General features: G+C 51.3%; 2 protein-coding genes across 2 annotated transcripts; both read left to right on the plus strand.

Moving 5' to 3' along the window:
* The first annotated feature begins 586 nt into the window (after positions 1-586).
* On the plus strand, positions 587-11,665 carry ABCF2 (ATP binding cassette subfamily F member 2). The gene is made up of 15 exons (XM_068933871.1): positions 587-691; positions 928-1,096; positions 3,691-3,903; positions 4,809-4,991; positions 5,326-5,497; positions 5,660-5,755; positions 6,862-6,964; positions 7,052-7,147; positions 7,256-7,375; positions 7,923-8,012; positions 8,269-8,379; positions 8,640-8,702; positions 9,165-9,293; positions 10,096-10,299; positions 11,045-11,665. Exons 2-15 carry the CDS (start codon positions 943-945, stop codon positions 11,180-11,182), a joined length of 1,872 nt encoding a protein of 623 aa, XP_068789972.1. The 5' UTR covers positions 587-691; positions 928-942; the 3' UTR covers positions 11,183-11,665.
* A 3,325-nt stretch (positions 11,666-14,990) lies between these two features.
* On the plus strand, positions 14,991-16,039 carry H2BK1 (H2B.K variant histone 1). The gene is made up of 2 exons (XM_068933796.1): positions 14,991-15,110; positions 15,803-16,039. Exons 1-2 carry the CDS (start codon positions 14,991-14,993, stop codon positions 16,037-16,039), a joined length of 357 nt encoding a protein of 118 aa, XP_068789897.1.
* Positions 16,040-24,629: the final 8,590 nt, after the last annotated feature.

The following is a 24,629-nucleotide window of genomic DNA, read 5'->3' on the forward strand; positions in this document are numbered from 1 at the left end:
GGCGGCTCCGGCCGCGGGCTCGCTACGGCCGGCACGGGTCGCCGGCGCCGCGGGCCATCGCGGGCGCCGGGCGCGTCAGGCGGCGCGGGGCGGGCGGCAGCGGGGCCCCTGCGGGGAAGCGAGCGGCGCCGCTCTCACCTGTGGGCAAGGCGGACCGCCCGCGCGCAGGCCGCGGCCGGCCCCGAGCTCCGTGCCGGGGGCGCGGGGGGAGACGGCAGCTCCCGCCCGGCCGCGCTCCCGCCGCTGCCACCTCAGCCGCCTCATCGCCACCGCGCGCGCGCTTCCGCTTCCCCTTTCAGCTCTATGGTGCCCTGGCCGCCGCCGCTCTACCCGCGGGTGCCCGTCACCTCTATGATGCGGCGAGCCACCGCCCTCCGCGCGCTGGCTGGGGCGCGCCCAGTCCCCGCCCGCGGCACGGCGGGGGGCGTGCGTGTGCCGTGACGCGGCTCAAGCCGCGCCCCTCGCGCGCGCGCGGCGCGGTGCATGCCGGGACGTGCAGTGCCTCGGCCCCACGAGCCCGCGCCCGGCCGAGCCGACAGAGGGAGCTCGGACTCTGTTTCCCAGAGTGACGTCAGGGACCGGCGTGGGTGACGTTCCGTGCTGCTATTGGCTGCCGTTCCGGAGGGGGGTGGAGCGTGCGCACGCGGTAGCAGCTGTGCTGTTGCGACAGAAGGAAAGCGCGGAGCAGCCGGTGCGGGGCCGGGCCGGGCCGGGCCGGGGCGGATCGGATCGGATCGGATCGGGCCGGGCCGGGGCGGGCGGCGCGGCGCGGCGCAGGCGGTCCGGCGGGCGGGCGGGCGGGCGGGCGGCCCTCGGCCGGGCTCGGGGCGCCGCGTGCTCCGGGCCGGGCGGCGCGTAGGGCTGCCGGAGCGTGGAACAACGGGCGGCGCGGCGCGGCGCGGCCTAACGGCACCTGTCGCCCCGCAGCCCCGCCGTCCCGCCATGCCCTCGGACCTGGCCAAGAAGAAGGCGGCCAAGAAGAAGGAGGCGGCCAAGGCGCGGCAGCGGCCCCGCCGGGCCACGGAGGAGAACGGCGATGCCGGGACGGAGCCGCAGGAGGCCCGGCCCCCGGAGGCCAATGGGACGTCGGTGCCAGGTGAGAGGCGGCCGCGCCGTGCTGGGCCCCGGCCCCGGCCCGCGGCAGCGCGCCCGGCGGAGGTCGGCACTGCTTGGCCCGGCGCGCTTGGCACGGTGTCCTTGCCTGGGGTCAGCTTGGCAGCCCGTGGGTTCTGGGCTTGGCGGTGCCCAGGCAGGGCCCGTTCACGGATAGCAATTGTGCACAGCTGGTTTTGCCCACAAATCAGTAACCTAGGACATTGGTCCGTCATCAGATGAAATTACATGTGGGCATGGACTTGTGCTGAACCGGACTAGCTGCAGTGTCTCCCGTTAGGGCTACTCTCTCTCCTTGCAGTCAGTAGGACCCCATAACAATTTGTGTGGTTGCTTTCCAGACAAAGCTGGGTGATGCAGGTATTTGCTGCACCCTCTCTTGAGGCTTGCAGATTAATGACAGGTAGTGCCTGTGGGGCCATTTCCCTCTCAAGCAGATACTGTCCTGATTTTCTGGCATTTGATGCCCTGACCTGGGTCTTTTCTGCTGCAGGAACCACTGTAGTGCCTGGGTTCTTCTCCTCAGCTCTTATTGTTGTAAATCTGATATTGCCATGATCCTCTGTTCAGCTGATTCTCTGGGACGTATCTGGTTTGCCAAGCCTAGGAGCCTGGATAACTTAATGAAAGAGACTTTGTCAACAGAGAAATGTTGATCTCCCTAAAGGAAATAGGCAAGGTAAAGCTTGAAGAGAGAGAGTTTATTTTTTGTCCTTATTTTAGCCCTCCTGGTTACCCCCGAGCTGTTGGGTCCAAAAGTTCCTTTCTCGGGCAGCAAAGACTCCAGGCCTATCCACACTGTGTTTTTTTTTGTTTTTAAGAGGTGCTGAGCGCGCGGGACAGAGCCCCCAAGTCCCAGGCCCCCGAACCGCCGAGGCAGGACTCCCCTCCAGAGCTCCCGTCCTCGGCAGCCTCGGCGATCTCGGGGGGCCTGAGCGCGGCGCTGCTGGCTGCTGAGCGAGGCTGCGGGGTGGCGGCCTCGGAGCCGCGACAAGGAGCAGAGCTCGGCGGGGCCGCGAGCGGTGCCCTCCGGCCCCCCCCCGGCCCCGGCTCCCCCCCCCCCCGGCCCCGGCTCCCCCCCCCCCCGGCCCCGGCTCCCCCCCCCCCCGGCCCCGGCTCCCCCCCCCGGCCCCGGCCCGGCCCCGCCGCCCCGCCCCGCCGCGGCCCCTTCGCGCGGCCCAGCCAATCGCCACCCGCTCCCCCCCGCTCATTTGCATGCCGCCCTCCCATTGGTAGAGCCTGGGACTCCGCGGGCCGGGCGGGGGCTGGGCCCGGGCCCGGGGCGCCGCCGTCGCCACGTGGGGCCTCGCCGCGGCTTGCGCCCGCCGCTGCGCCCCCCCCCCCCCCCCCGCCCCGGGCCCGAGCCTGGGCCCGAGCCGGCCTGGGGCCGGAGGGAGCGCTCCGCCTGCGGCGGCGGGGGCCTTGCTCAGGGATACCGCAAGCAAAGCAGGTGCCAGTGGTTCAGGTTGCTGAAGAGCAGAAGCGGTGAGCAGGCGCTGGGAGGAACTCGGCCCTGGGCCGCTGTTTAGCCTTGGCCTTGGCCGGCCTGCAGCGTTGGTTAGGCACTGTCGATGGGAGGCTGTTAAACCAATACGTGGATCAGAGGGCAGGTTAAATGGGTCAGTAAATGCATATTCTTCATTGGCGGTTCCCTGTGAAAGAATTGCATGTCATGGATAAAATTTCTTTGCCTCTCTTGTCACTCATCTGGTTTGCTTGTTTACGCAACCGCTCTACTTGCACTGCAAATTCTTTTAAATGGGGTCCTATGTCAGCATGGTGTACAGGGTCTGCTCCTTTTTACCTGACGCATACCTTCTGCTAAGATGATAGTGATTTTGCTGCATGACTGGTTTTTGCCAGGAATGTTAGGTTTTGACAGCCAGGCTGGTATCCCTCACTGACCTGAACCCTGACAGCCTAAACACCAAGTCTCTGTTCTGAGAAGCTGGAGCTTTGTTAAAATCCCCAATGGCATTTCCTTCTTCAAATGGCAGGGTCTTCCCAAAGAGTGAAAATTAAACTGTAACTCAGGGCTTCAGACAGCATAAGATCAGCAAGTCAGAAAAGATCTACTTAAATTGTAGGAGGAGAGGAAGAGAGGGCCTGCATATAGACAGATATGCTTCTTGAGAATTGGTAGGGCCTCTTCTGGAGCTGCTTCTCTCCTCCTCTCTTCTTTCCTGTCACTTATTTTCTAGCTGAATTCTCTTTATGCCACTGCTTTCCTTAAGAAGCTTGCAGGCAACGCTGCTTAGCTCCTCTCCCCATCCCAGTCCTTCCTGCAGAGAGAGTTAGTCCCATCATACTCTGATAACAGGCTAACTGTTCTGGCAGCTCACTTAGTTCTAATGGTCAGGCTTTATTTATAGATTAGGTGAAAATTGCTGTTAGACCATATATATCCATCTGCTGAACTGAAAAAGTATATTAAAAACCTTTGGGCCTCCTTTTATGTTTCTGTAGAAATGGGAAAATGGTGTTTGTTTTTGAGGTCCTGGCCCTGTCAGAATAGGGGCTTGTGGCTTCCCTTACGACGGTAAATCAGCAACACTTTTGGTCTGTCTCTGCATATAGAAGTGGATGCTCTTACAAAGGAACTGGAGGACTTTGAATTAAAGAAAGCTGCTGCCCGTGCTGTGACAGGAGTGCTGGCCTCCCATCCCAACAGCACCGATGTGCACATCATTAACCTCTCACTGACCTTCCACGGTCAGGAGCTGCTGAGCGATACAAAACTTGAGCTGAACTCCGGGAGGCGCTACGGCCTGATCGGACTCAATGGGATTGGTAAGCTGTGGGGCACGGTGACGTGGGCTTCTTGAAGCTCAGTGATGCTTTCTGTGGTGCTGAGAAGCTGGACAGGTGCTGGTGGTAAATGCTAGAAACCAGAGGAAAGGTTGTTAGACGGGCCTGGGACATGATGGCTGTCCTGCGCACCTCCCCACCCACAAAGAGGGATTGCTAGCAGGGGTGTGAAGGTACATTTTGGCTTTGAACAATGCATTTACGCTTGTTCCTGTGGAGAGTAGGGAGAGATGTCTGGCATCTGATACCTGTCTGCAGGCTTTTTTTTAGCAGTGTCAGTAAACCCAGTGCTGATGCTATGGTGAAAGAACTTGCAGAGTATGGAGGAGTAGAGAGCATGTGGTTTGGCCTGAATGGGAAAACAATTTCATCAGTCCCTGGAGCAGGTGACACTGTACATGGAGGGATGCAGTATATGGGTGTAACTGAAGAAGAGCTAAAAAGAGGGACCAGCTGGTTTACCTTTCAGGGAAATACTTAAGTTCTGTAGTGGTGAGGCATTGCTTTCTTCTGCATTAGGAGTCTTTAGAGTCTGGGGTTATATATTCCTGGTAATAGATGTCAGACGTGGTTAGACAGCAGGGAGCGTACAACAGAGATAAAACCCTCTGAAGTAGGGCAAGGGCTGAACAGCAGTAGTTTTCAGAGAGCTTCTTCATGTCTCAGTCCTGTCCTTGGGATGGTGACCTTGAGCTGGGAGGGCAGCCTATTGCAGCGAGGCAGTAGGCTCTACTTCTTCTGATCTCTTTGCCAAGATACTCCCAAGGTTTTCTCAGTTGGAAGAGGGAGGGAATTGATGGGACCTGACTGCATCTCATGCATTGCTCTGTTACTTTTGAATCTGATTGAATCCAGTGAAAAATTGTGGAGTGTCTGTCTGCACACAGGGAAATCCATGCTTTTGTCAGCTATTGGGAAACGAGAAGTCCCCATCCCAGAGCACATTGACATCTACCACCTGACCCGAGAGATGCCTCCCAGTGACAAGACCCCTCTACAATGTGTGATGGAGGTGGATACGGAGAGGGCCATGTTAGAACGAGAAGCAGAGCGTCTGGCTCATGAAGATGGTAAAGCTTCTCAGAGTCCCTGTGGGCAAGGGACATTTCCTCCACTTTCCCTCCCTGCTGAAGAAAAGGCCTCATTTGGGTTCCTTGCCAGAGTTTTTACATGTTACAGTACCTCTTTCTCCCAGCTGGCCCTGTACTAGTTGACGAGTCCTGTGGGATTCCACTTCTTCTTTAGATGAAATTATCCCGTGCAGCTTCTTAAAGAGTCTCTCAGACTCGGGAGTGGAGGGGGCTGAGTAGTTAAGCAGACAGACTGTGAGTTTTCCCAAGTGTAGGGAGCTGCAGTTGAGAGCCCATTATTGGTAGAAGTACTGACAGGCAGGCTCTCTTTCAGCGGAGTGTGAGAAGCTCATGGAGCTGTATGAACGTCTGGAGGAGCTGGATGCTGACAAGGCAGAAGCACGGGCCTCGCGTATCCTGCATGGCTTGGGGTTCACTCCAGCCATGCAGAGGAAGAAGCTGAAGGACTTTAGTGGTGGCTGGCGAATGAGGGTGGCGCTTGCTAGGTGAGTGGTATACTGCCTGCTGCCTCCTGGGAGAAAGCCTCTCTGCTCCTGACTCTGTGCAGAGCCACTTGCAGAGTTGATTGCTTTCCGGGAACTCGGAGAAGAGCAGGGAGACTGAGTACCTGCATTTACCCTACCCTGTCATCTCTTCTCTCCTTACAGAGCCCTGTTCATTCGGCCATTCATGCTGCTGCTAGACGAGCCCACAAACCACCTTGACTTGGATGCCTGTGTGTGGCTGGAGGAAGAGCTGAAAACGTAAGCGTGAAGGAGTTCTCTGGTTCCGTGGGTTGTGCTTTTCTGCAGGAACATCTGGTCAGCAAACAAGCAAGCGCTACAGGAGTAACTGTCTATAGTTCTGGTGGCTGCATAGCTTGTCGCAGTACCAGCGATATCTTACTGTGCTGGCTGCTACATGTTTCTGCAGAAAGGTTGGTGATGCAAGGATAACAAATTCAAGATAAGCCCCTGTCACTCCCTCAGTGAAGAAAGGAGAAATGCTGATTTGTACTCACTGGAGAAACTACTTTCTGAAAGCTGAGAGGGGCCCTGGCAGCCCAAGTAGCAGCCCTGCATGCCATACCAGCAGTGTGAACTTTCCAGACCTGGCTGCCTGCTCACCTTTCTGCATACTGTCCCTCAATTTTTGCAGAGCTAGAGTATGTGAGTCTGCCAGCTTCATCTTTTTCTAGTATGTCGGGGAGACATTTTAGTAAACAAAATTAAAGTATTAAGGCTTAAGGCAAAAGGTTCAGGAATAGTTATGAAGCTTAGGTTATCTGGGTTGTGGGTCAGAAGTACCGGATGCAAAGCATGTGAGAAGGGCTTTTCATTTGCAGAGGTTATTCCATCAGCTGAAACTTTTGCATGCTTATTTTCTAAATCACATGTTTTAGGAAAGTAATTCGAACCTCTCTCTTTTTGGAGAGGCATTAAACAGTCAGTTTACGGATTTGGAGTGGAGCCATGCATGTTGTATCTAGGAGACGGTAGACTCTAGCAAGGTGAAAGTAAGCAGCACAGGTTGGAACTTCTTCGAAGTGTGACACTAGCATGAGTTCCGTATCGGTAGCAGTAGTAATCCACTGCACAGGTAGCCAGCTCTTGACTCTTCATGAAGACTGGGACCCCTAAGCATGGTGAAGACTGTTGTGAGGCAATGAGGGATGTCCTTCGCTTATTGCAGCTGCGTGTAGCTGCTTTACTCCAGGCTTCTCGCGGCATCTCCAAGGCTGTTATCTTTGTTCTAAATTTGGCTGTAGACAAGACAGTTCTAGTAAGTGTCAATCCTTTGCCACTGTTAGGGCTGCCAAGCAAGAAGCCTTTCCCTGGCGTAGTCTCTAACAGCTTATGTGGTGCCACAGGTTCAAGCGGATCCTTGTGCTGATATCCCACTCCCAGGACTTCTTGAATGGTATCTGCACCAACATCATCCATATGCACAACCGCAAACTGAAGTACTACACAGTGAGTGAATGGTGCACGGACAACCAGCAAAAACAGAGGAGCTGACCTCTGGGGCATGTCTGATGTTTCCATGGTCTCTTTCCCTAGGGAAATTATGATCAGTATGTAAAGACCCGCTTGGAGCTAGAAGAAAATCAAATGAAGCGTTTCCACTGGGAGCAAGATCAGATTGCCCACATGAAGGTATCTGCCTAGATGCATGAATATCTTTCTGATCATATATGTGAGCAACCCCGCGCTTCCTCAACCTTGTCATTGTGGCTTTCAGGCTAAGCTTGTGTTTTGTTGCAGAATTACATTGCACGATTTGGTCATGGTAGCGCCAAGCTGGCCAGGCAAGCCCAGAGCAAGGAGAAGACGCTGCAAAAAATGATGGCTTCTGGCCTAACGGAGAGAGTGGTGAATGATAAGGTAAGATCAGACATGATATTGCGTATAGAGATCAGAGTTGTAGACATGGGCTGGATAAGTAAAACGAGCTTTAGCTGACAGCAAGAATGGCTGACAAACCTGGGAGTAAGAATGGGATGCCCTTCGTAATGCCAGAAGGGTGATTGCAGTGAGGATGGTGTAAGGTTGAAGAGTGGAAAGAGGAGTCTTAATCCTTCCAGGGAAGCGAAGGGGATTTATCACACAAACAGGGCCATTTTGCAGACACAGAAGTGAATGTTTAAAGATTGGAAAGACTGGGGAAGATGTTCAGAGCGCTCCTCCTTGTATGAAGAGGATAAGCCCACATGTGCTTCAAGGGGAGAGAAATATGGTATCGTTAGCCAGTAAGCAGGCTTGCAAACAACTAATCAGAGTAAATCTGTTGAGTGAGTTGCTGGAGGGCCTCATAAATAATCAGTCTGGTGCCTTGGTCTACAGATGACTGTAGTGAGGCACAGTTATACTGGAATAACTGGGCTGTCTTGTGCTCCAGGGTGTCTAACAAGTGGATATTCTGTGTTAACAGACTTTGTCATTCTATTTCCCGCCGTGTGGGAAAATCCCCCCTCCTGTCATCATGGTACAGAATGTCAGCTTCAAATATACCAAGGATGGGGTGAGTATGGGGAGTGTGCAGCAATGCCTAACTCTTGCATGGGTTGTGTGGAGATGACTCCTGTCTCTTCCTTGTTTTGGGATGCGCGGCTTTTGACTAAGCTCTCTGATCAGGCCGCTGCCTATTGCTAGCAGATGAAACTTCTTGGCAGTGTTCATACTGAGTCTGCTGGGGACAGAGCTTTTCAGGTGCAGCATGGATGTTCTGTGTGGTAGTGGAAAGACATAATGTGTGTCATAATCTTTGTGGTTTGCAGCCATGGATCTATAATAACCTGGAGTTTGGGATTGACCTGGACACCCGTGTAGCTCTTGTTGGACCCAATGGAGCTGGAAAGTCAACACTGCTGAAACTGCTCACAGGAGAGGTATACTCCTTGCATCGTCTATCCCGTTCTGTACTTTTAGTCTCGGGGTGGTTGCCAGTGAAGCTGCACTAATTTGCCAAAGCATTCCAATCAGGCCTTAGAAATCTAAGGTCTTGCTGCAACACGGGGTTTTCTCTCTCGCATCAGCTGTTCAGACTGTGTCCTCTTGTGCTGGGGAAGAGATGGTTGAGATCTGTTTGTTTTTGCGTACCACAAAAGGAGAGATTTCATGGTGAAATGCTATTATCTTCCCCTTCTAGCTGCTGCCCACAGATGGGATGATTCGCAAGCACTCACATGTGAAGATCGGCAGATATCACCAGGTACTCCGTGCAGCAGACACCAGGCACATGAAATACTGAGGAAAAAGCTGCCAGGAACGAGGAACCTTGCCCTTCCATTTCTACTTCTGCCTAAGCTTCTCCCACTGCTGTCATTCTGTTCCTGGAGTCAGGGGAAACAACCGTTCTATTGGCCGAATGGGCTCTAGTCAGTGTCCCTCCTCTGAAGAGGCTTGCTATGGTCCTTTCTGTTTAGCCTCTCACCTTTGATGGGAGAGATAGTATCTTGTGACTGGTGGTGAATAAGCTTGCTGTTCTGAAGCAGCACCCCGAAATGGAGACTTCCTTCCCTAATAGTTCAGCACAGTGAATTCACTGGGGGTGGGGTTGCCATCTCTTGTTTTCTGTGCTCAGCTGGTATCAGAGAGGTATAAGTGGGGAGGTGCTCTCAGTCCTGAGGTGGATGGCCTGCATAGCTTGAAGCTGACTTTTCTTCTCTGTCAGCACTTGCAAGAGCAGTTGGACTTAGACCTATCGCCCCTGGAGTACATGCTGAAATGCTATCCAGAGATCAAGGAGAAGGAGGAGATGAGAAAAATCATTGGCAGATACGGTCTGACAGGGAAGCAGCAGGTGAGCTTGAGCTGTTGGGGTTTGCTTTTTGCTCATTAGGGAAGCATAGCTGCTGCATTTTCTGTTGCTCTACTGATGTCTGACAGTGTGACACAGTATGCAGCGCTGTGCACCACAGCTTCTAAATGCTTTCTTCATATCTGCATTTAAAACTGGAGAGAAAACAACTCATGCCTCATAGGAACTTTCCTTGTGTTGCACCAGTGTGTGGGCTGGAATGGGTGACCTCCTCAGAAGCTGGGTGAAGAGGACGAAGGATGTGGCATAGTGCTAGACCCGAGTCTCTTTCAATTATAACTCGAACTAATTTGCTTATCTCTATTTCCGAGATGAATACGAGATTCTTAACTGGGAGAGGGGACTACCTGGTTCAAACAAGAGGACAGGTTCTCCAGTGACGCTGTATGTCAAAACATGACATGCTCCTACGCATCACGTGTTGACAGGGGTTGTCCTCACCACTGCAGTTCAGCCTTGATTTTTATACTGTCCTTCTCCATTGGTCACTCCAGAACTTGAAAGTAAATTTAGGCTTGTGTTAGGATGGAGTAATATTGTCCCTTGGAACGTCTTAATACAAGCTGGATCTTGTTACGGACACTCCTTCAGAAGCCCCTGGAATTCCCTTGTTCTGCTAGTGAAGGAAGTTTAACCTAGGTGAAAGCCTGATGCAGTTGCCCCTTGTGTCATGTAACTGCTGCAAACAGCTTGAGATCTGAATGTTTTGTGGTCAGCGCTGTAATCTAGGGACTGGTGCTATAAGTGTCCCTGCAGAGCTCTGAACAGTGTCTGTGTTTGTCAGGTGAGCCCCATTCGGAATCTCTCTGATGGGCAGAAGTGTCGTGTGTGCTTTGCGTGGCTGGCCTGGCAGAATCCTCACATGCTTTTCCTGGATGAGCCCACCAACCACTTGGACATAGAAACAATAGATGCTCTGGCAGATGCTATCAATGAATTTGAAGGAGGAATGATGCTCGTTAGCCATGACTTCAGGCTCATCCAGCAGGTAAGGAGGGTAGTGAATTTTAGCAAAGCACCTTTCCAGCACCTTTTGAGCAGAGTCATTGAAAGAAGGTATTTTCAACTGATTGGCTCTGACAAAATGATGCATGAATGCAAAAGTCACTGGATATGGTTCCCTTGCCATGTTCATGCTGAGTGATTGTGTAGTCTGAAAAAACCTCAGGCATTTAAGAAAAGAAAAAAGCTAAGAATGAGTCAAGTAGAAAGCATGACACACTGTGGAGGTCTTAATTAGATTTTTTTTTTTTAAATGGTACTGGATTAGTTCTACCAGAATTTTTTGTCACAGTCTGCAGAGGTGAGGGAAGTTGTTCCTCATTCCACATGCATGGAAATGTCAAATGCTAGTTTACCAACTGTGGCTTCTTCTGCAAGTTCAGATAGAATTTAATTTTTCTGTGCAGCATATCCAAGCAGTTCAGCTCAAGAACTACCTTTTCAATTCCCAATTTAGAAGGAAAGGATTTTTTTCTTAGTCCATGAATTAAAAGGAAATGCTGAGGGGTCAAGGATTGCTAGTTCTAAAATCTTGAAGTACAAAATATTCAGAAAACACGGTGTAAGATATTTCACTACAGATATTTTTATTTGACAGTTTAATGTGTGAAAGTTATTAAACTCTTTCCTACTCGCCTGTAGAGGGTAGATGTTAATTAATGTTATAACTTTGATAACACTATAAAATGCTGCACTGTAGACCTCTCCTCCCTGTCCTTGTGTGCTTCCAGGTTGCACAGGAGATCTGGGTCTGTGAGAAGCAGACAATCACAAAGTGGCAAGGCGACATCCTCGCCTACAAGGAACATCTCAAGTCAAAGCTGGTGGATGAGGATCCGCAGCTCACCAAAAAGACCCACAACGTGTGAGCTCTAGAGCAGTCGGTGAGGTGCTCTTCATGGAGACTGACAGTGGCCAATGTGACTCTCCCACCTGCCGACTGGAATGGGACTCTGCTGCTATCTCTGTGGCTGTGTTCTAGGATTGCTGCAATACTGCTTCCCCTTGACTTCCCTTGCGCCTCCATATCTGGACAGATCTCCTCTTCTCTCCTGATCTGGCTACGTTTGGGCAACCATTTCCGTATTTAGATGATGTCCCATCTAGAGCCAGGCCTTGGAATCTAGTGGCCTGGGGTCTTGGCAGTGGCAGTTAGGGTGTCTGGGTTGCAGTGATGCAGAAGTGGAGACCCCAGCTCAGCTTCTCCCACCTCTTCCCTCCCAGTTTCTGCTTCAGTTTAGATACTTCACTTCAAACTCCTCTGGCCTTGGTTTGTTTTTAACTATTATTTAACAGTGTAATTAGCAGATCTGCCTGAGAATCCATCAGTCAATAAAGAGGGAAGAACAGTCTCCTCTTGTTTTGCGAGCTATACTCGTTACTGGGGCATGGTGGGGCAAATCAGCCAGTGCTGAGCTTTTTGAGTAAGGATGCAGGGCTCTCTTTTGGGGTGAGTGTTCAGTTCTTCAGTACTGCAGTTCTCTTGTTGTGGGCAGAACTCGTGGAATAAATGAAGGAGTGAGAACTGAGCCCTGGGGGAATGGAGCAGTGAGCAGGATTCTTACACCTAGGGAGCCTCTGCTAATTCACAAAGAGCGACAAAGAGCGAACTCTAGTTTTTCTAGCTGGTGACAGAGGGAACCAAGCCACAATTGCAATCTTTTTTTTTTTTTTTTTAAACAGACACAGCTCTAAATGCTTCTGAGGATTCAAAGTTAAAAATAGAAAGTAGAGCTATATAAGTAGAGCTATTCCTTCACCTTGGATTATATGGGTCTAATATGAGACTATTAAGAATTTTTGGACTACTTGATCCTTGTTAGTTTAATTATTTTTGTTCTTAATATCAAATTTTTAGACAAGTTTGTGCTGAAACCTCACCTTGTGCCACAGAAGCTTGAAACTTGAATAATTTCTTGAACCAAATACATTTTTCATGCATTTTTGAACAATGAAAAGTTACTAAAAAAAAAAAAAGGTAGCAAAAGCAAAATACTTACAATCTCAGTTTATCATTTTAATTACTTCCAACATATGAGAATGGCCACACTGGTCATGTGAAAAGTTCAAGTAGCACATGTTTATAGAAAAGTAGAAGGGCAGGACAAATACGTAGTTGTCCTTTCTTGGAGCGCTCTCTCAGGTGCCAGCTCTGACTTTTTGAGTAGAATACTTTCTCATTTTTTTCCAAAGGGACCATCCAAGTTGTGGACTGCTGTTAGAGAAGTACTGTGTATCATCCATGGGACAAATATCACAGCAGGAGCTACTTCCATGTTCCTGTTCAAAGCAGAAGTGGATGTTACTGCCTAAGGCGTTAGCCTCCTGCACTAGAGATGACAATTAGTATTCCAGGATTTGTAAAATGGAATGTGCATGCATGCATGCTTAAGCAGAATGTATTTCAGCCTTGATTTAAACCTGATCTGTGGTGACAGTTTGTTAGACTGCACTGAAACAGTTATGGCAGGCATATGTCCTGGGTTACTGATTGCTGTGGGAAAGGCAGCCGCCAGCTGGAGCAGCGGTACCTCACACCGTCTCAGCTAGGGCTTGTCTGATCATACACAAAAGCTGAACTAGAGCTAGACAAACTGTCATGAGAATTGCTCCTTAGCTCCTAGGATGGTTAGCTCTGTGAAAGAGCTAGGTAGCTTGGAGCCTCTACACTGTTACTGTTGCTTGTAGTCTAAAAGGGAGCTACAGCCAAAAGTGACAGATGCTGTGTTCAGTGCAGGGTTGTGGGCCTTTGTTGTGAGTCGACCCATATGCTGTGAAAATAGTGCAAGCATGAGTTAAGCCAAGCACCCAGCTTCCAGAATGAACAGCCTCCAGCTCCAGCTGTGTGTAAAAGTATGAATAAGATGGTAATTCCCCAAATCTGCAAATACAAATTTGACTATACTGTTCAGTGGGTGAGCCTCTGTCCTTGCTATATAACAACTGCCTGTGCTTAATGCTGAGTGCCCAATCACTGCTCCTTGTCCACCAAAGCACTAACTAAACATGTTGTCAGGAAAAAACATAACCCATGTGTGTATAACTGCCAATGCCAGGCACTGCTGCAGCGGAGAAATACCATTTATAACAGCTAACACCTCCTTCACCATTTGAGAGCCTCTGTGTGCTATGGCCAGCGGAAAAGGCAGAATAGTTCCAGGCACAAACCACTCCCTCTTTGGCTGGTGAACAGCCTCCCTGACCACAAACATCTCAGCTACTACAGCTCCATAAATCAGTGGGTGAGTGGAATGCACACCAGAGTGGGAAGCCCTGTGCTACACCTGATCAGTGCACAGACTCTTACAAAGCAGAAGTGGTGATGCTGCTGGTTCCTTCCTTCCAGTTTGAGTCATCCACCAACAGCTCCTGACACTGATAGACATCACTGAATAAGCCGCTCCTTTTCCCAGAAGAATAGTCCTTACTGCCTATCTTCTGTGCCCAAGCACGTTCACCCTTAGTAAACACACTGATGTGACCATTCCAGCCTGCTCCATGTGGTCACTAATGCTTCAGTTCTTGGGTGGAAGAAGTGGCCCCTCCACAACACTTGGACCCAGCTTTTCACTGTGATGTTCATTTGCTCTAGGGGTGGGCACTCAGATACCTCCCCAGGAGGACAGGCCTGGGATAAAGGTAAATTCAAAGAAATGCTGTTGGCTATAGAAGCACTGGCAGTGTGACCCACACAGTAGGTCTCCCACACTGAGTCCTTTGGAAGATGTGATTTGCTAATGATGGCCAGTGTGAGCAGCATAATCTGTGCCCCAAGCAGAGGGCAGCGTGCATGGCAGCACAGTGCTGCCAGTGTCCCATCTGCCAGATATGATGTATTACCCTTTCATGGGGTCTGTTGTGGTGCCTGCTGAGAGAAAGGCTCCCTTTTCTCTTGTATCTAGAGTAAAGGATAGAAAATGTTGCTATTTGGTTCACTTCTCTACTGGGTTGCTGCACAGTTTGTTTGTTTGGTTTTGGTTTTTTCCTGGCTGAGCTTAATTTCTGCATCATAATTACCTTCCCTAGTGTGAGCACTGGTCTCCAAGACAGGTCAAACATGTACTCAGGGTGCCAGCCTCCCTTTCCTGCTGCCTCCCTCCTGTCCTTTCTCCGAAAGGAGCCTTGTTGTGTGAAGCAGGCAGGACTCCCCGCCCAGGTTAGCTGAGCGGGTGGGAGGAATACTGCCTGTCGGGGTGTTTACACTGCTTTCATTCAGTCACTAATGCTCCCCCTAGTTATTGATCCTCCATTGACTGCACTACCTGTTCCACAGAAGTGGTCCCACCCACTTCCTCCTGGAAGCAGTGCCTCCAGTGCTCTGGTTTCCATCCTTCCACCAAAGCAGGAGCCCTCCTTTCACTAAAACCCTGGATGGACCTGCCCTGGCAACAGCTCCTCTCTGGTGCTCCTGTCCTATGTGAATGGGACACTACTGCCCTTACGCATGTCTTTGCCCTTACAACTCTTACAGCTCTTTCTCAGGGCTGAAAGTCTCATTGAATCAACTGCTTGGAAGCTCCTCCTGGTCAGTGCAAAGTGGAAGTGTCAGATCACAGATGTGTATCCCTCCCACTCTTAGGGGTCACACCTGTGGCCAGTGAGGGACCTGCTGCTATATAACTAGCCCCATGTCAGTTACTTGCTGCTCTGTTAGAGCTTGCTCTGGGAGAGGCTGGGATGAGTGCAGAAGCTGGGAAGAAGCGTGGTCATGCTCCTTCCTCTGGAGACAAGAAGTCTAAAAGGAAGCCTAAGAGAAAGGAAACTTATTCAGTCTACATCTACAAAGTGCTGAAGCAAGTGAGTAAAGAGTTCTCTTTAGCTAAGAACTGTTTCAAGTGTAAAGTTACTTCTGCATCTCCACAATGCAAATGGGAAGGGAGGAAAACCTACTTTTTAGTGAGAAGAAGAGAGTGACTAGGTAAAGGAGAGCCCTAGAGAGGGAGGAGAAGGGGGAACTCTCCTTGGGGTGAGAGAGAAGAGGTGGCTCTAAGGCCCTGTAGGGTGGGTGCCCTGTCAATGGAGCAGCCCTCAAAAAAATAACTGAATGCAAGTCAGTAGGGCAGGAGCAGTTGCTCTTGCTCAAGTAAGCTGAGTACTAAAATCTTTCCTATTTCTGGAGATTTATGGGACCCTGTAATTTACATGAGGGAGATGAGAAAAGAGCTTCTGGAGGTGGCTGTGAATTCTCCAGGCCCCAGCTGTCAGCATGGGCCTCAAAGCAGGTGGGCGTTTTTGCCCCTCATAGGCTGGCTGCCCCAGGGGCTCTGCAGAGGCCCCTACTAGGGTGATCCCCAGGGTGTGGCGGTACCGCGGGGGCCCCTTGCCAGTCTGGCGCAAGTGGCACGTGGTGGCTCAGCCCCTCGGGTGGCTGTTGGGTCCCCTGCTGACAGCAGAAGCAGGGTCATGTTTTTTTTTTGGGGGGGGGGTGTCAGGCCTCGCTGCCCCTGGGATGATGGGAATGTGAGATGGTGCCTGATCCTGCCTGGCAGGTGCACCCCGACACCGGCATCTCCTCCAAGGCCATGAGCATCATGAACTCCTTCGTCAACGACATCTTCGAGCGGCTGGCCGCGGAGGCCTCCCGCCTGGCCCACTACAACCACCGCTCCACCATCACCAGCCGCGAGGTGCAGACGGCCGTGCGGCTCCTGCTGCCGGGCGAGCTGGCCAAGCACGCCGTCTCCGAGGGCACCAAGGCCGTCACCAAGTACACCAGCAGCAAGTGACCGCCGCGGGCCCAATAAAGCGACCCTGCCGCGCTGCCGCCGCCGCCTGCTCTGTCATGGCGCCGCCGGGGGAGGAGGGGCGGGGGGAGGGGTTCGCCGTCGCCATGGGGACGCGCGCGGTTGCCGTGGCGACGCGGCTGCCCGGCAGCTATGGCCGCCGGGGCGGGGAGCCCGGTGTCCTGGGCGGGGGCCGGGGCCGGGCGCAGGCCGGGGCCGCTGGAGGGGCGGGCGGGGGCTCCTCCGCCCAGCGCGGGGCGGGTCGGTGCCCCGGGGGCCTTGCCCGGTAGCCCCTTCCCGGCGGGATGGGCCTGGGTAAGGAGCGAGAGGAAAGCCAGGTGCTGCTCCTCCGGGAGCCTGCTGGGTGTTTCCTCGGCGGTCAGTGTGAGAACCGCCAGTCCGGCCTTGCGCGGGAAGGGGGACCACGTTCAGAAAGGGCAAGCGCGCTTTGCCTTTGGGACTTGGTGGGGGACGGGGATCCAACACGCGCTTGGGTGCCCTGGATTCTCGGCTGCAAGTCCTCGAGGGGGCTAGCAGCACCCCGGAGGGGGATGGAGCGCAAACCTGCCCTGGTCCCTCGATGGTCACATCTCATGTAAATTACAGGAGAACCTCGGTTTGGGGGGTGCGAGCTGGAAGCTCAGTACAAACACACAGCGCTGCTGCGGTGCCTAAATATTCTGCAGAGCTCTCCAGTACAGCCTTTTGCAGCTCAAATGAGTTATCTGCAGTTTTTGCCCCCTTAAAAAGGATAAGAACGAACCAACCACTAGACTTGGAAGCTGGTGGCTCTTCAGGGTCTTGACCTCATGATGAGCAAATGGGGAACTGTTATGTTAATCACACTTCAAAGGAGGAAAATAGAAAACTTTACTATTAAATGAGTTTAGAGGAGGAGGAAAAGTTAAGATTTTAAATTTTCTGAAAGTTTGTCAGGTGTTTATAGAATTGAGATCATTGATAAAGGGATATTTTGAACTGAAAATCAAATCTGATTCAGAGAAAGCAACGCTTAAGGTGTTAAAGGGTGGTGTAACAAAACAGTAACATAGATGTCGTGGAAAACGCTTGCTGGCTGTCAGCAAAAAATATTAAAAGTATGGATAGTGGTAAGATAATGAATACAAATCCTTCATATAAGGAATAAAAACAACAAAGTCTTGCAATGATATAGAACAAGTAGTAAGTACAGAAATATCATCTATTTATAATTATTTTTACTATTTGAAAAGAAATTTTTTTGATTAATAATTAAAAAAAAAAGCTGCTTCCTGGTCCATTTATAGATAAGAGTGCGGTTTAAATAGCAGTTAGATGAGCCAGTCGCTTGAAGGTCAGTGTGCCTAGGTTACTTTTACCTGGGTTTCAAAAAAGTAGGCCAGGGAACTTTTTAGCCCACTGGCATTTATTAAAAATTATTGGAGTGGCAGAAGGCTTTCAATAAAACTAGGAAAGAATCATGTTCCACTGTGGGAAAGGAGAGTAGCGTGGGCAGATGTGGGCCAGTTAGCCTGGTGTTAATCCCAGGCACAATAATGTAAAAACAGCTCTAAGACTTATTTGATAAGAAATTAAAGGATTGGAGCATAACTAATTATAATTAAAGTGGTTTGTGGAGAGTAGATCTTATTTTATCACATCACAAGCTTCATTGATAATGCCATAGATTCTTTCTTTTTAATTTTCAGAAAGATGCACTTTGTTTCTTGGCTTTAATTAGCTCTTTATGGCACTGATAGAACACCCAATTGAAGGCTGATATCTCTGAGCTACCTGGTTCTCAGCAAGTTGTTAAATAAAATCATCAATGGAAGTCGTCTTTCTGGTGGAGTCCTACAGCAGATGATACTCAGTCTGATCAGTTAAAAAAGCAAAATCTCCTGTTGGCTGTCTGCAAATAAACTTAAAAAAATGCCAAGGAAGTCTTTCGTATTTGCATTGTAAATGGTGAAGTGTTCTGGTGGTCTGTGACCATCTATATTGGTTTGTTGGACTGAGCGAACAGCTAGCTGCTGTTCGAAAACAACCAAGTACAACTAGGAGCAGAGACTGCAGGGCATGCTTGCAGAAAGCTAGGGTTATCCTAGGAAGTAGGATGGGCACCTCCACAGTTCTTCAAACTTCTTTTTTCAGTTTTCAGGTTCTCAATTAATTAAAAGATTCTGTTGTCTTTGAGGTTCCTATCGTTCTTCCTAAAATGGATACTTCCCTACCATGCTGGGTCTCTTTGCACAAGCCCGGGTATCCGCATGCTGCTGTACCAGCCAGATCAGAGACCAAATCCCCTGGTATCAGTGGGACACAGTCTGCAGGAGATGGAGTTTTGCAAGCAGTTTATAAACAGAAGAAAAAATTCCCTTGTTTCCTCCTGGAGGAAAATCCTCCCCTCCGGCTATGGGAGGAGGAGACAGAGCAAAAAGGAGCTGGGCTGACTGGGAACACAACGAGGATTTTTTCCCTGGAACTTGTGGACCTTGTCTCTTTCCTTGCTTCCAGTGGCTTTGAAGAGGCAGCTTTGGCCAGCTGGGCTGGGACTGAGGGGCATCTGCTCTGCCTGGGACTGTCATGTTAATGACTATAGCCCTGTCCATTTTCGTCAGGCTCACAGGGAGTTTCCCACCCCCAGGTACTTCCTACAGGAGTGAGCCAAGACCCCCCTGAAGGGAGCATTTGCAGATTCTGTGCGAGATTCTCGCATGGATGGAGCCTACACAGCCCCAAGGGGTGAGTGCGAGTGTTGTGTCCAAGCTAGTGGTGGAGTGTGCGACCTCCTGGGCTGTGGTAGGTCAGCCTGGCTGCCCTTTTGATGAATGCAACACCCTGTCAATGAAAAGATGTGCAGGGCTGCCTCCAGGTTCCTACAAGGAGGTGCTGCTGCCTTAGAGTCTGTGGTGGAATGAAGGAAAGGAATGAGCTATGTTCTGGGTTGAGATGAGATGGATGTCCTTTGCCAGCCTGATGATGGGAGAGCGCAGTCCCAAGGTTTGTTCCAGTGGCAGCAGAAATGAGGGCAGAGGAGGGTGAGGAGGAACCAGAGCTGTGGCAGAGTCCAGCTGACAGTATGTGGGACAATACTGGACCTTGTAGGGCCTATGAGGTGATGATGCGTCTCATGAGCTATGGAGCCATGACAGGTGCCTGTCTCTGAGTGAGCAGGGTGTCAGTCTGGCTCAGTGGTGCATGCCTGACAAGATGTGCGATGCTCCTAGAAAGCAGAGCAGGCAGCACAGTACAGGAGGCGGCAGAACTGGGATGGGGCATGTGACCTTTTCTTCCAGCCCTGTTGCTACAGTGTGGGGCTGGCTGGGGGAGGAGGGGGGAAGATGAGAGGGAAGAGGGTGTATGGGGTGCTCTGTTTCCTTTTGACTGTAGGACAGCATTGGAGAGTGCTCTTTTCTTCCTAGTGTCCTATCTGCAAGCTAAAACTGGTCCTGGGCACAGGTGTCAGAGCAGCATCTCACCTGACAGGGCTGTACTCCTTTTTCCTTTCCCTCTAGCCCTTGTGGCCAGTCATGCTTCAGGAAGAGGCTGTGCAGCTGGTGCAGGTGGGAGAGCAGGTGTGTCAGGGCTGCCTGCGAGCCAAGTTCATGGGGGAGATCCAGCGTAACGAGCAGCATCAAAAGCAGGCCTGAGATGCTATTTGCATCCAGAAGGTCTGCTATTTGCATCCAGAAGGTCGGTAGTTCTGCTAGGCCAAGCTACTCTATTGCTCCCTAGGTCACAGTGGCATGTCTGTGTGAACCCCTACCCAAGCTCTCCCACTTCCCCGGGCCCAGGATGCGCACTTAGGCTTTTTGTGCGATGACAAGCGCTCACGAATAGCTTGGAGCTGCAGTTCTGCCTCTGCCCTGGAGGTGGTTCTCTCTGACTACCAGATGTCAAACGCATTCTGATCTGCAGCATGGATGAGAGCTTGGTGCTGCCCAGCTCCAAGTAGACTGCTTGGGGAGCAAGTAACTTCGCTGTATGGCACTGTGGCTCCCTCAGCAGTTGTAACTGGCCCATGTGGGTAAGATGCTGACAATCTGTGAGAGAGGAGCGGCTGTCTTCTGGGAGTGGCTGGTAGAGCATCTCACACTGGGGGAGCCCAAAAGGAGTAAGGCTTTAGTGGTGCAGGTACTTGATTGTCCAGTCCTGGAGTCTGAGGATCCCAATCCTGCTTCGTTACCCCCTTCCCCACCTCCCGAGGCTGAGAAGCAGCAAGCTGGTAATCGGCTCCATACCCCTCTTGCATCCCTCTGTATCCTTGCAGATCTGGAAGGGCAGCCTGTAGCGGAGCTGCACTGAGCTGAAGAGGCAGAAGGAAATGATCTTTCCTGGGATGGCGAGTTCTGCACAGATCCTGCCCAGGTTGTTTTTTCTGCATTTCCCATATGGGGGCAGGGCTGCCCATCATTACACAGGTATCATGCCACTCATTTCCCACAGTACATCTGCATGGGGCTGTCCTGGTACGTCTGCACTGGGTGCCACAGACAGTCCCTCCCCTCTGAGGGACCACTTTGCATGCTTAGTCCTGATGGGAGCTTTCTGTGAGGACACAGCTCAGCTTCTTCCAGACTGGAAGAAGCTCCTGTGGCTCCATGCCCTGTTTGTGCAATGGCGCTCTAGTGGCTCAGGTGAGGTCTAAGCTCAGCGGAGTTGTCTCAGGAAGGAGGGGGTGGGCTGTGCCACCCATCAGGGATTCACAGGAAATTGGCCACTGTGAGAGTGACACGGAGGCACTCAGCTAACAGTAAAAAGCAAAACTGAACTTGAAAGAGCACCTGCATGGGGCCCAAAGCATCTTGGGACTGCCTCTGTCTGTGAGGGTCTGTCATTTACCAGGTCTACCTGTGTCCTTGCAAGTGTGCCACTGAGTTTTTAATGCTGTATCTTTGCAGCGCTGTGGTGTTCCATGTCCCTGGCCCCACATCTATGTCCACCTGCTTTGTTCTTATTGAGCTATACATGTTCATGGACACGAACCGCTTTTGTGTTGGTCCATTCTTAAAGGCCAGAGAAAGAGCACTATAGTGTAGGAAACCGAATCAAGTGAAGTATTCATGAAAATATCCGGCATATGTGTATTCCTCACTTTCCTTTCTGCAAGACAACAGTGACTTAAATGTCTTTGCTCTTTTTGTCTCATGGGGTGGGGGACCATGGGGCAGAGCACCTCTGGTCTATGATGAATGGTGCAGGTATAGAGAGGGAGCTTTTTAGGCAATGAAGGCTTGCACCAGTATGCAGACCTGTGTGCATCTCTCTTCCCATGTTGCTGGGTCCCTTTCTGCCAGGTGGCTGCTCTGGTGCATCATTAGACATTGTTCCAAATAGCACCGGCAGGAGTGGTTCAGCACTCAGAGGAAAACGAGCTGGTGATGGATAGCTCTGGTGATGCCAAAGTCATTAAAATATGAACCCCTGATGAAGTGCAGCCAGTGTTCCAGTGCCTGCAGCAAGGGATAGAATGACTCTCGTCCTTTCTGTGCTCAGCTGCTGGAGGTGGGGTGTGGGGACAATGCTGGTCTTTGTCCCTTCCCTTTTCCAGTTTGGTCTGAAACAGGCTGTTGTCCCTAAATATTGGTGACTCTCTAACTCATGGTGGCCCAGAATCCCTATCTGGAGAATGTCAGTTGACAAACACCTTGCCGTCTGAGTGTTTGGTGTCCCTGATGCCGTTAGTGCTCTAACGGGACTGAGGGTCTGTGGCATCCTTGGAGCTATTTTCCATCTATGTCCTACCCAGCAAGGATCACCACAAGTATTTTTTCTTGTTTGTTCTTTCTCTTCATGCTCTGTTCACTTTGGAGTCCGCACTGTAGCCAGCAATGATGCTGCATCTCTCCTCTTCCCTGCTTGGTGTTATGGAGTGTGAGTAGGAGTGCTATTCATGAGTAATTATGTGAAAAAAATGAGCCTTATTTGGGATCCATAATATTCAGGGCCAGATAACAGTGGGTGTCAGAAAGCATCCTTGTTCTAATGCCCTCTTCCTGCTCTATTACCTATTGCCAAAGATGGGGGCAGACTGGAAGTCCAGCTATCTGATAAGGCAGTTTGTGATGCTTGTATATGGAGCTGCCAGGCACTATTCAGAGCCCCAGTGACTCGCCATGAGCCTGCACCTCCCTGCCCCTGAGGCTGTGAAGTTTGGGACAGGGCAGAGCACTTCTCTGTGGCCTGAGAACAGAAATGGAAGGAGAGGATAAGGGTGCTCTCATGTAAACAATGCGTACAGGGATGGGCTCAGGAGAGATGCCTGGTGGTACCCTATGTGGTCTCTGAGTAGGGGAAAGGGAGGAGGGTACTTCCCTGTGGCCCCATGCAGGGTGTCGGGTTGGAGAAGAGGATGACATGGGCAGAGTGGCCCCATGAGGAATGGCTGCTGCAGGCCACACGCCGTTTTCCCATTAGCGAGTGTTTAGTTCAGCGTTTTAAATAATTGTGTCCTCGGAATGATATTTAAAATCCATTTGGGAGGCAATGAGGCGGGAAAGTGCCTGTGCCATTGTGATGACGCTGCGCAGGGCGCGCCACACATGCATATTACAAACTCGTTACAGACTCGTTTACACGCACGCTGCTTGCTCCCCACACAACCTCTTTCTGATGGTTCTAATGTCTCTTCCCTGCCATGGCTGCTTCTGCTTGGCACTAGAGAGAAACTTACTTGATAAGGCAGGCCTGGTGTCATCTACAGCAAAAGAAGTGAGGAGCATGCCCAGGGCAGAGGAGTGCTGGGTTTGGAAATGGGGGCTTGGGGGCCATGCTTGCTGGTGGGGCTGTCTCTCTGGTGTCCTGTCCTTCACCTGTGCTCCACGCTCAATACAGAGTGGTAGCTACTTTCTGACAAGCCCTTGCACTTACGTTCTTGCGGGCTCCAGACCCCACAGGCCCTGGGGCTCTCGGCTGCTGTGCTGTGGGCACAGATGGGGAAAGAGTTGCAGCATCTGTACCCAGGATGACTATGAAGCTGAGTACCAGCAGGCTCTGGTGAATGTCCATGAGAAGCTGCATGAGCTGGAGAGACTAGGCAGAAGGGAGCAGATGGAGCAGCAGCTTCAGCAGTGGTTCACTGAGTGCTGGTGAGTGGCTGAATGGGGTGACCCTGCTGCTATCTCTGCCTCCCTGTTCCTCTCTGACTGCCACATGGACACCCTACAGCTGTCCACCTCACCTGTAGAACATCAAAACCCTACGCTGTGTTACAAGACTCCCAGTATCACCTTGTCCTTGTACTGTTGGGGTCCTGGAGACATGAGCAATGTTCATTCTTCTCCCATTGTCCCCTCCCTCCTGATCATACTCAGCCACTTCTAGCCAAGGTCCTGGCTGTGATGTTGCATGGTGCCATTTTGTGACCAAAGTTAGTGGAGTGGGGATGAACTCCCCCCACCCTCCCCCAACCAGGGCTCTGCAGCTGTACCCAAGGGCAAGCTGTGTTCTGCCATCCACAGAGAGCACAGTAACCTCACTGGCTGCTTCCGTGACTTTCCTGGTGAGGAAATAGGTGGCTGTAGCATCCTTTTCTCTGAATAGACCTCTGAGCAGGTAAAAGCAAAGCTGGAGTAGGGACAGAGGCTGTTATATTAGAAGAGGAAGGGCAGGATATCAAACATGGGGCCTCTCTGGGGTTGAAGTGACAAATGGTCTCAGGAGGTGGGGTGAGCTTTCTCCCCACCCCACATGCTGCTTATTCTGAATTTCTAGGGTGCTGGAAACGCATATGTGGTGGGATGGTCTCAGGGTGGAGGGACTGGGTCTCACAGCCTGATGCTGAAGGGATGCTAGCTCTGATGTGATAGCACCTGATGTGAGAAAGGTGAGAAGGCAGGGGAGAAAGAAAAGGGCATGAAATTGGTGAGATCTTGGCTGCCAAGAAGACCAGGAAAGGGGCTGGAGGAGAGACAGAGATAAGGTTCAGGCCAGGGCTTGAGAAGAGCGTGAGGGAGAAGGCTGGGAAAGAAGGGGAGGGTGGTACAGTTGGGAGATGGCAGCAAGCAGAAATAGGGGCTGCAGGACCTTCCCTTTCCTATGTGTTTTGGAGCTATGTCCTCTTCCCTGTCTTAGTTTATGAGAGTAAGTCACTGGGTCGAAGGTTTTTGCCCAGGAAGATGGTGAAGGTTTGATCTTGGCTTCACCCGAGTTCCTGCCAGCGATCAGTGAAGCATTCACAAAGTACTCAAGTAAGGGGGACTGCATACTGTGGTTGGGAGGGAACTGGAGCTGCTGTAACTGCAGCACAGAACAAGAAGCCAGAAAGTGACACTTAATGGTTGGTGGCTTGCAGGGTTTATGTGCACGTGTTTGCAGGCAGTTTAACATGATATATCCCCCTTACTGTTCCCTCCCTCTGCATGTATATGTGAGTAGGGAGGCTCCAGCTGAACCTTTGCCTTGCTCTCAGAGACTACGGTTGCCTGTGGTCAGGGCATTACACTATTTTCAGTACACAGGGCTTTGGGCAGTGGCTCTCCACTTGGCACTTCCTGTCTCACTGACCAGTTACAGCTGTGGTGCAAGAGGCATAAACCCATCTTGGGCTGCCAGTCCCTTGCTTACTAGTGCCTTCCAGTGTGAAGGGAGGAAATCTGAAATGCAGGCATTT

Source organism: Struthio camelus, chromosome 2, assembly GCF_040807025.1.
Source record: "Struthio camelus isolate bStrCam1 chromosome 2, bStrCam1.hap1, whole genome shotgun sequence".
NCBI classification, from domain to species: domain Eukaryota; kingdom Metazoa; phylum Chordata; class Aves; order Struthioniformes; family Struthionidae; genus Struthio; species Struthio camelus.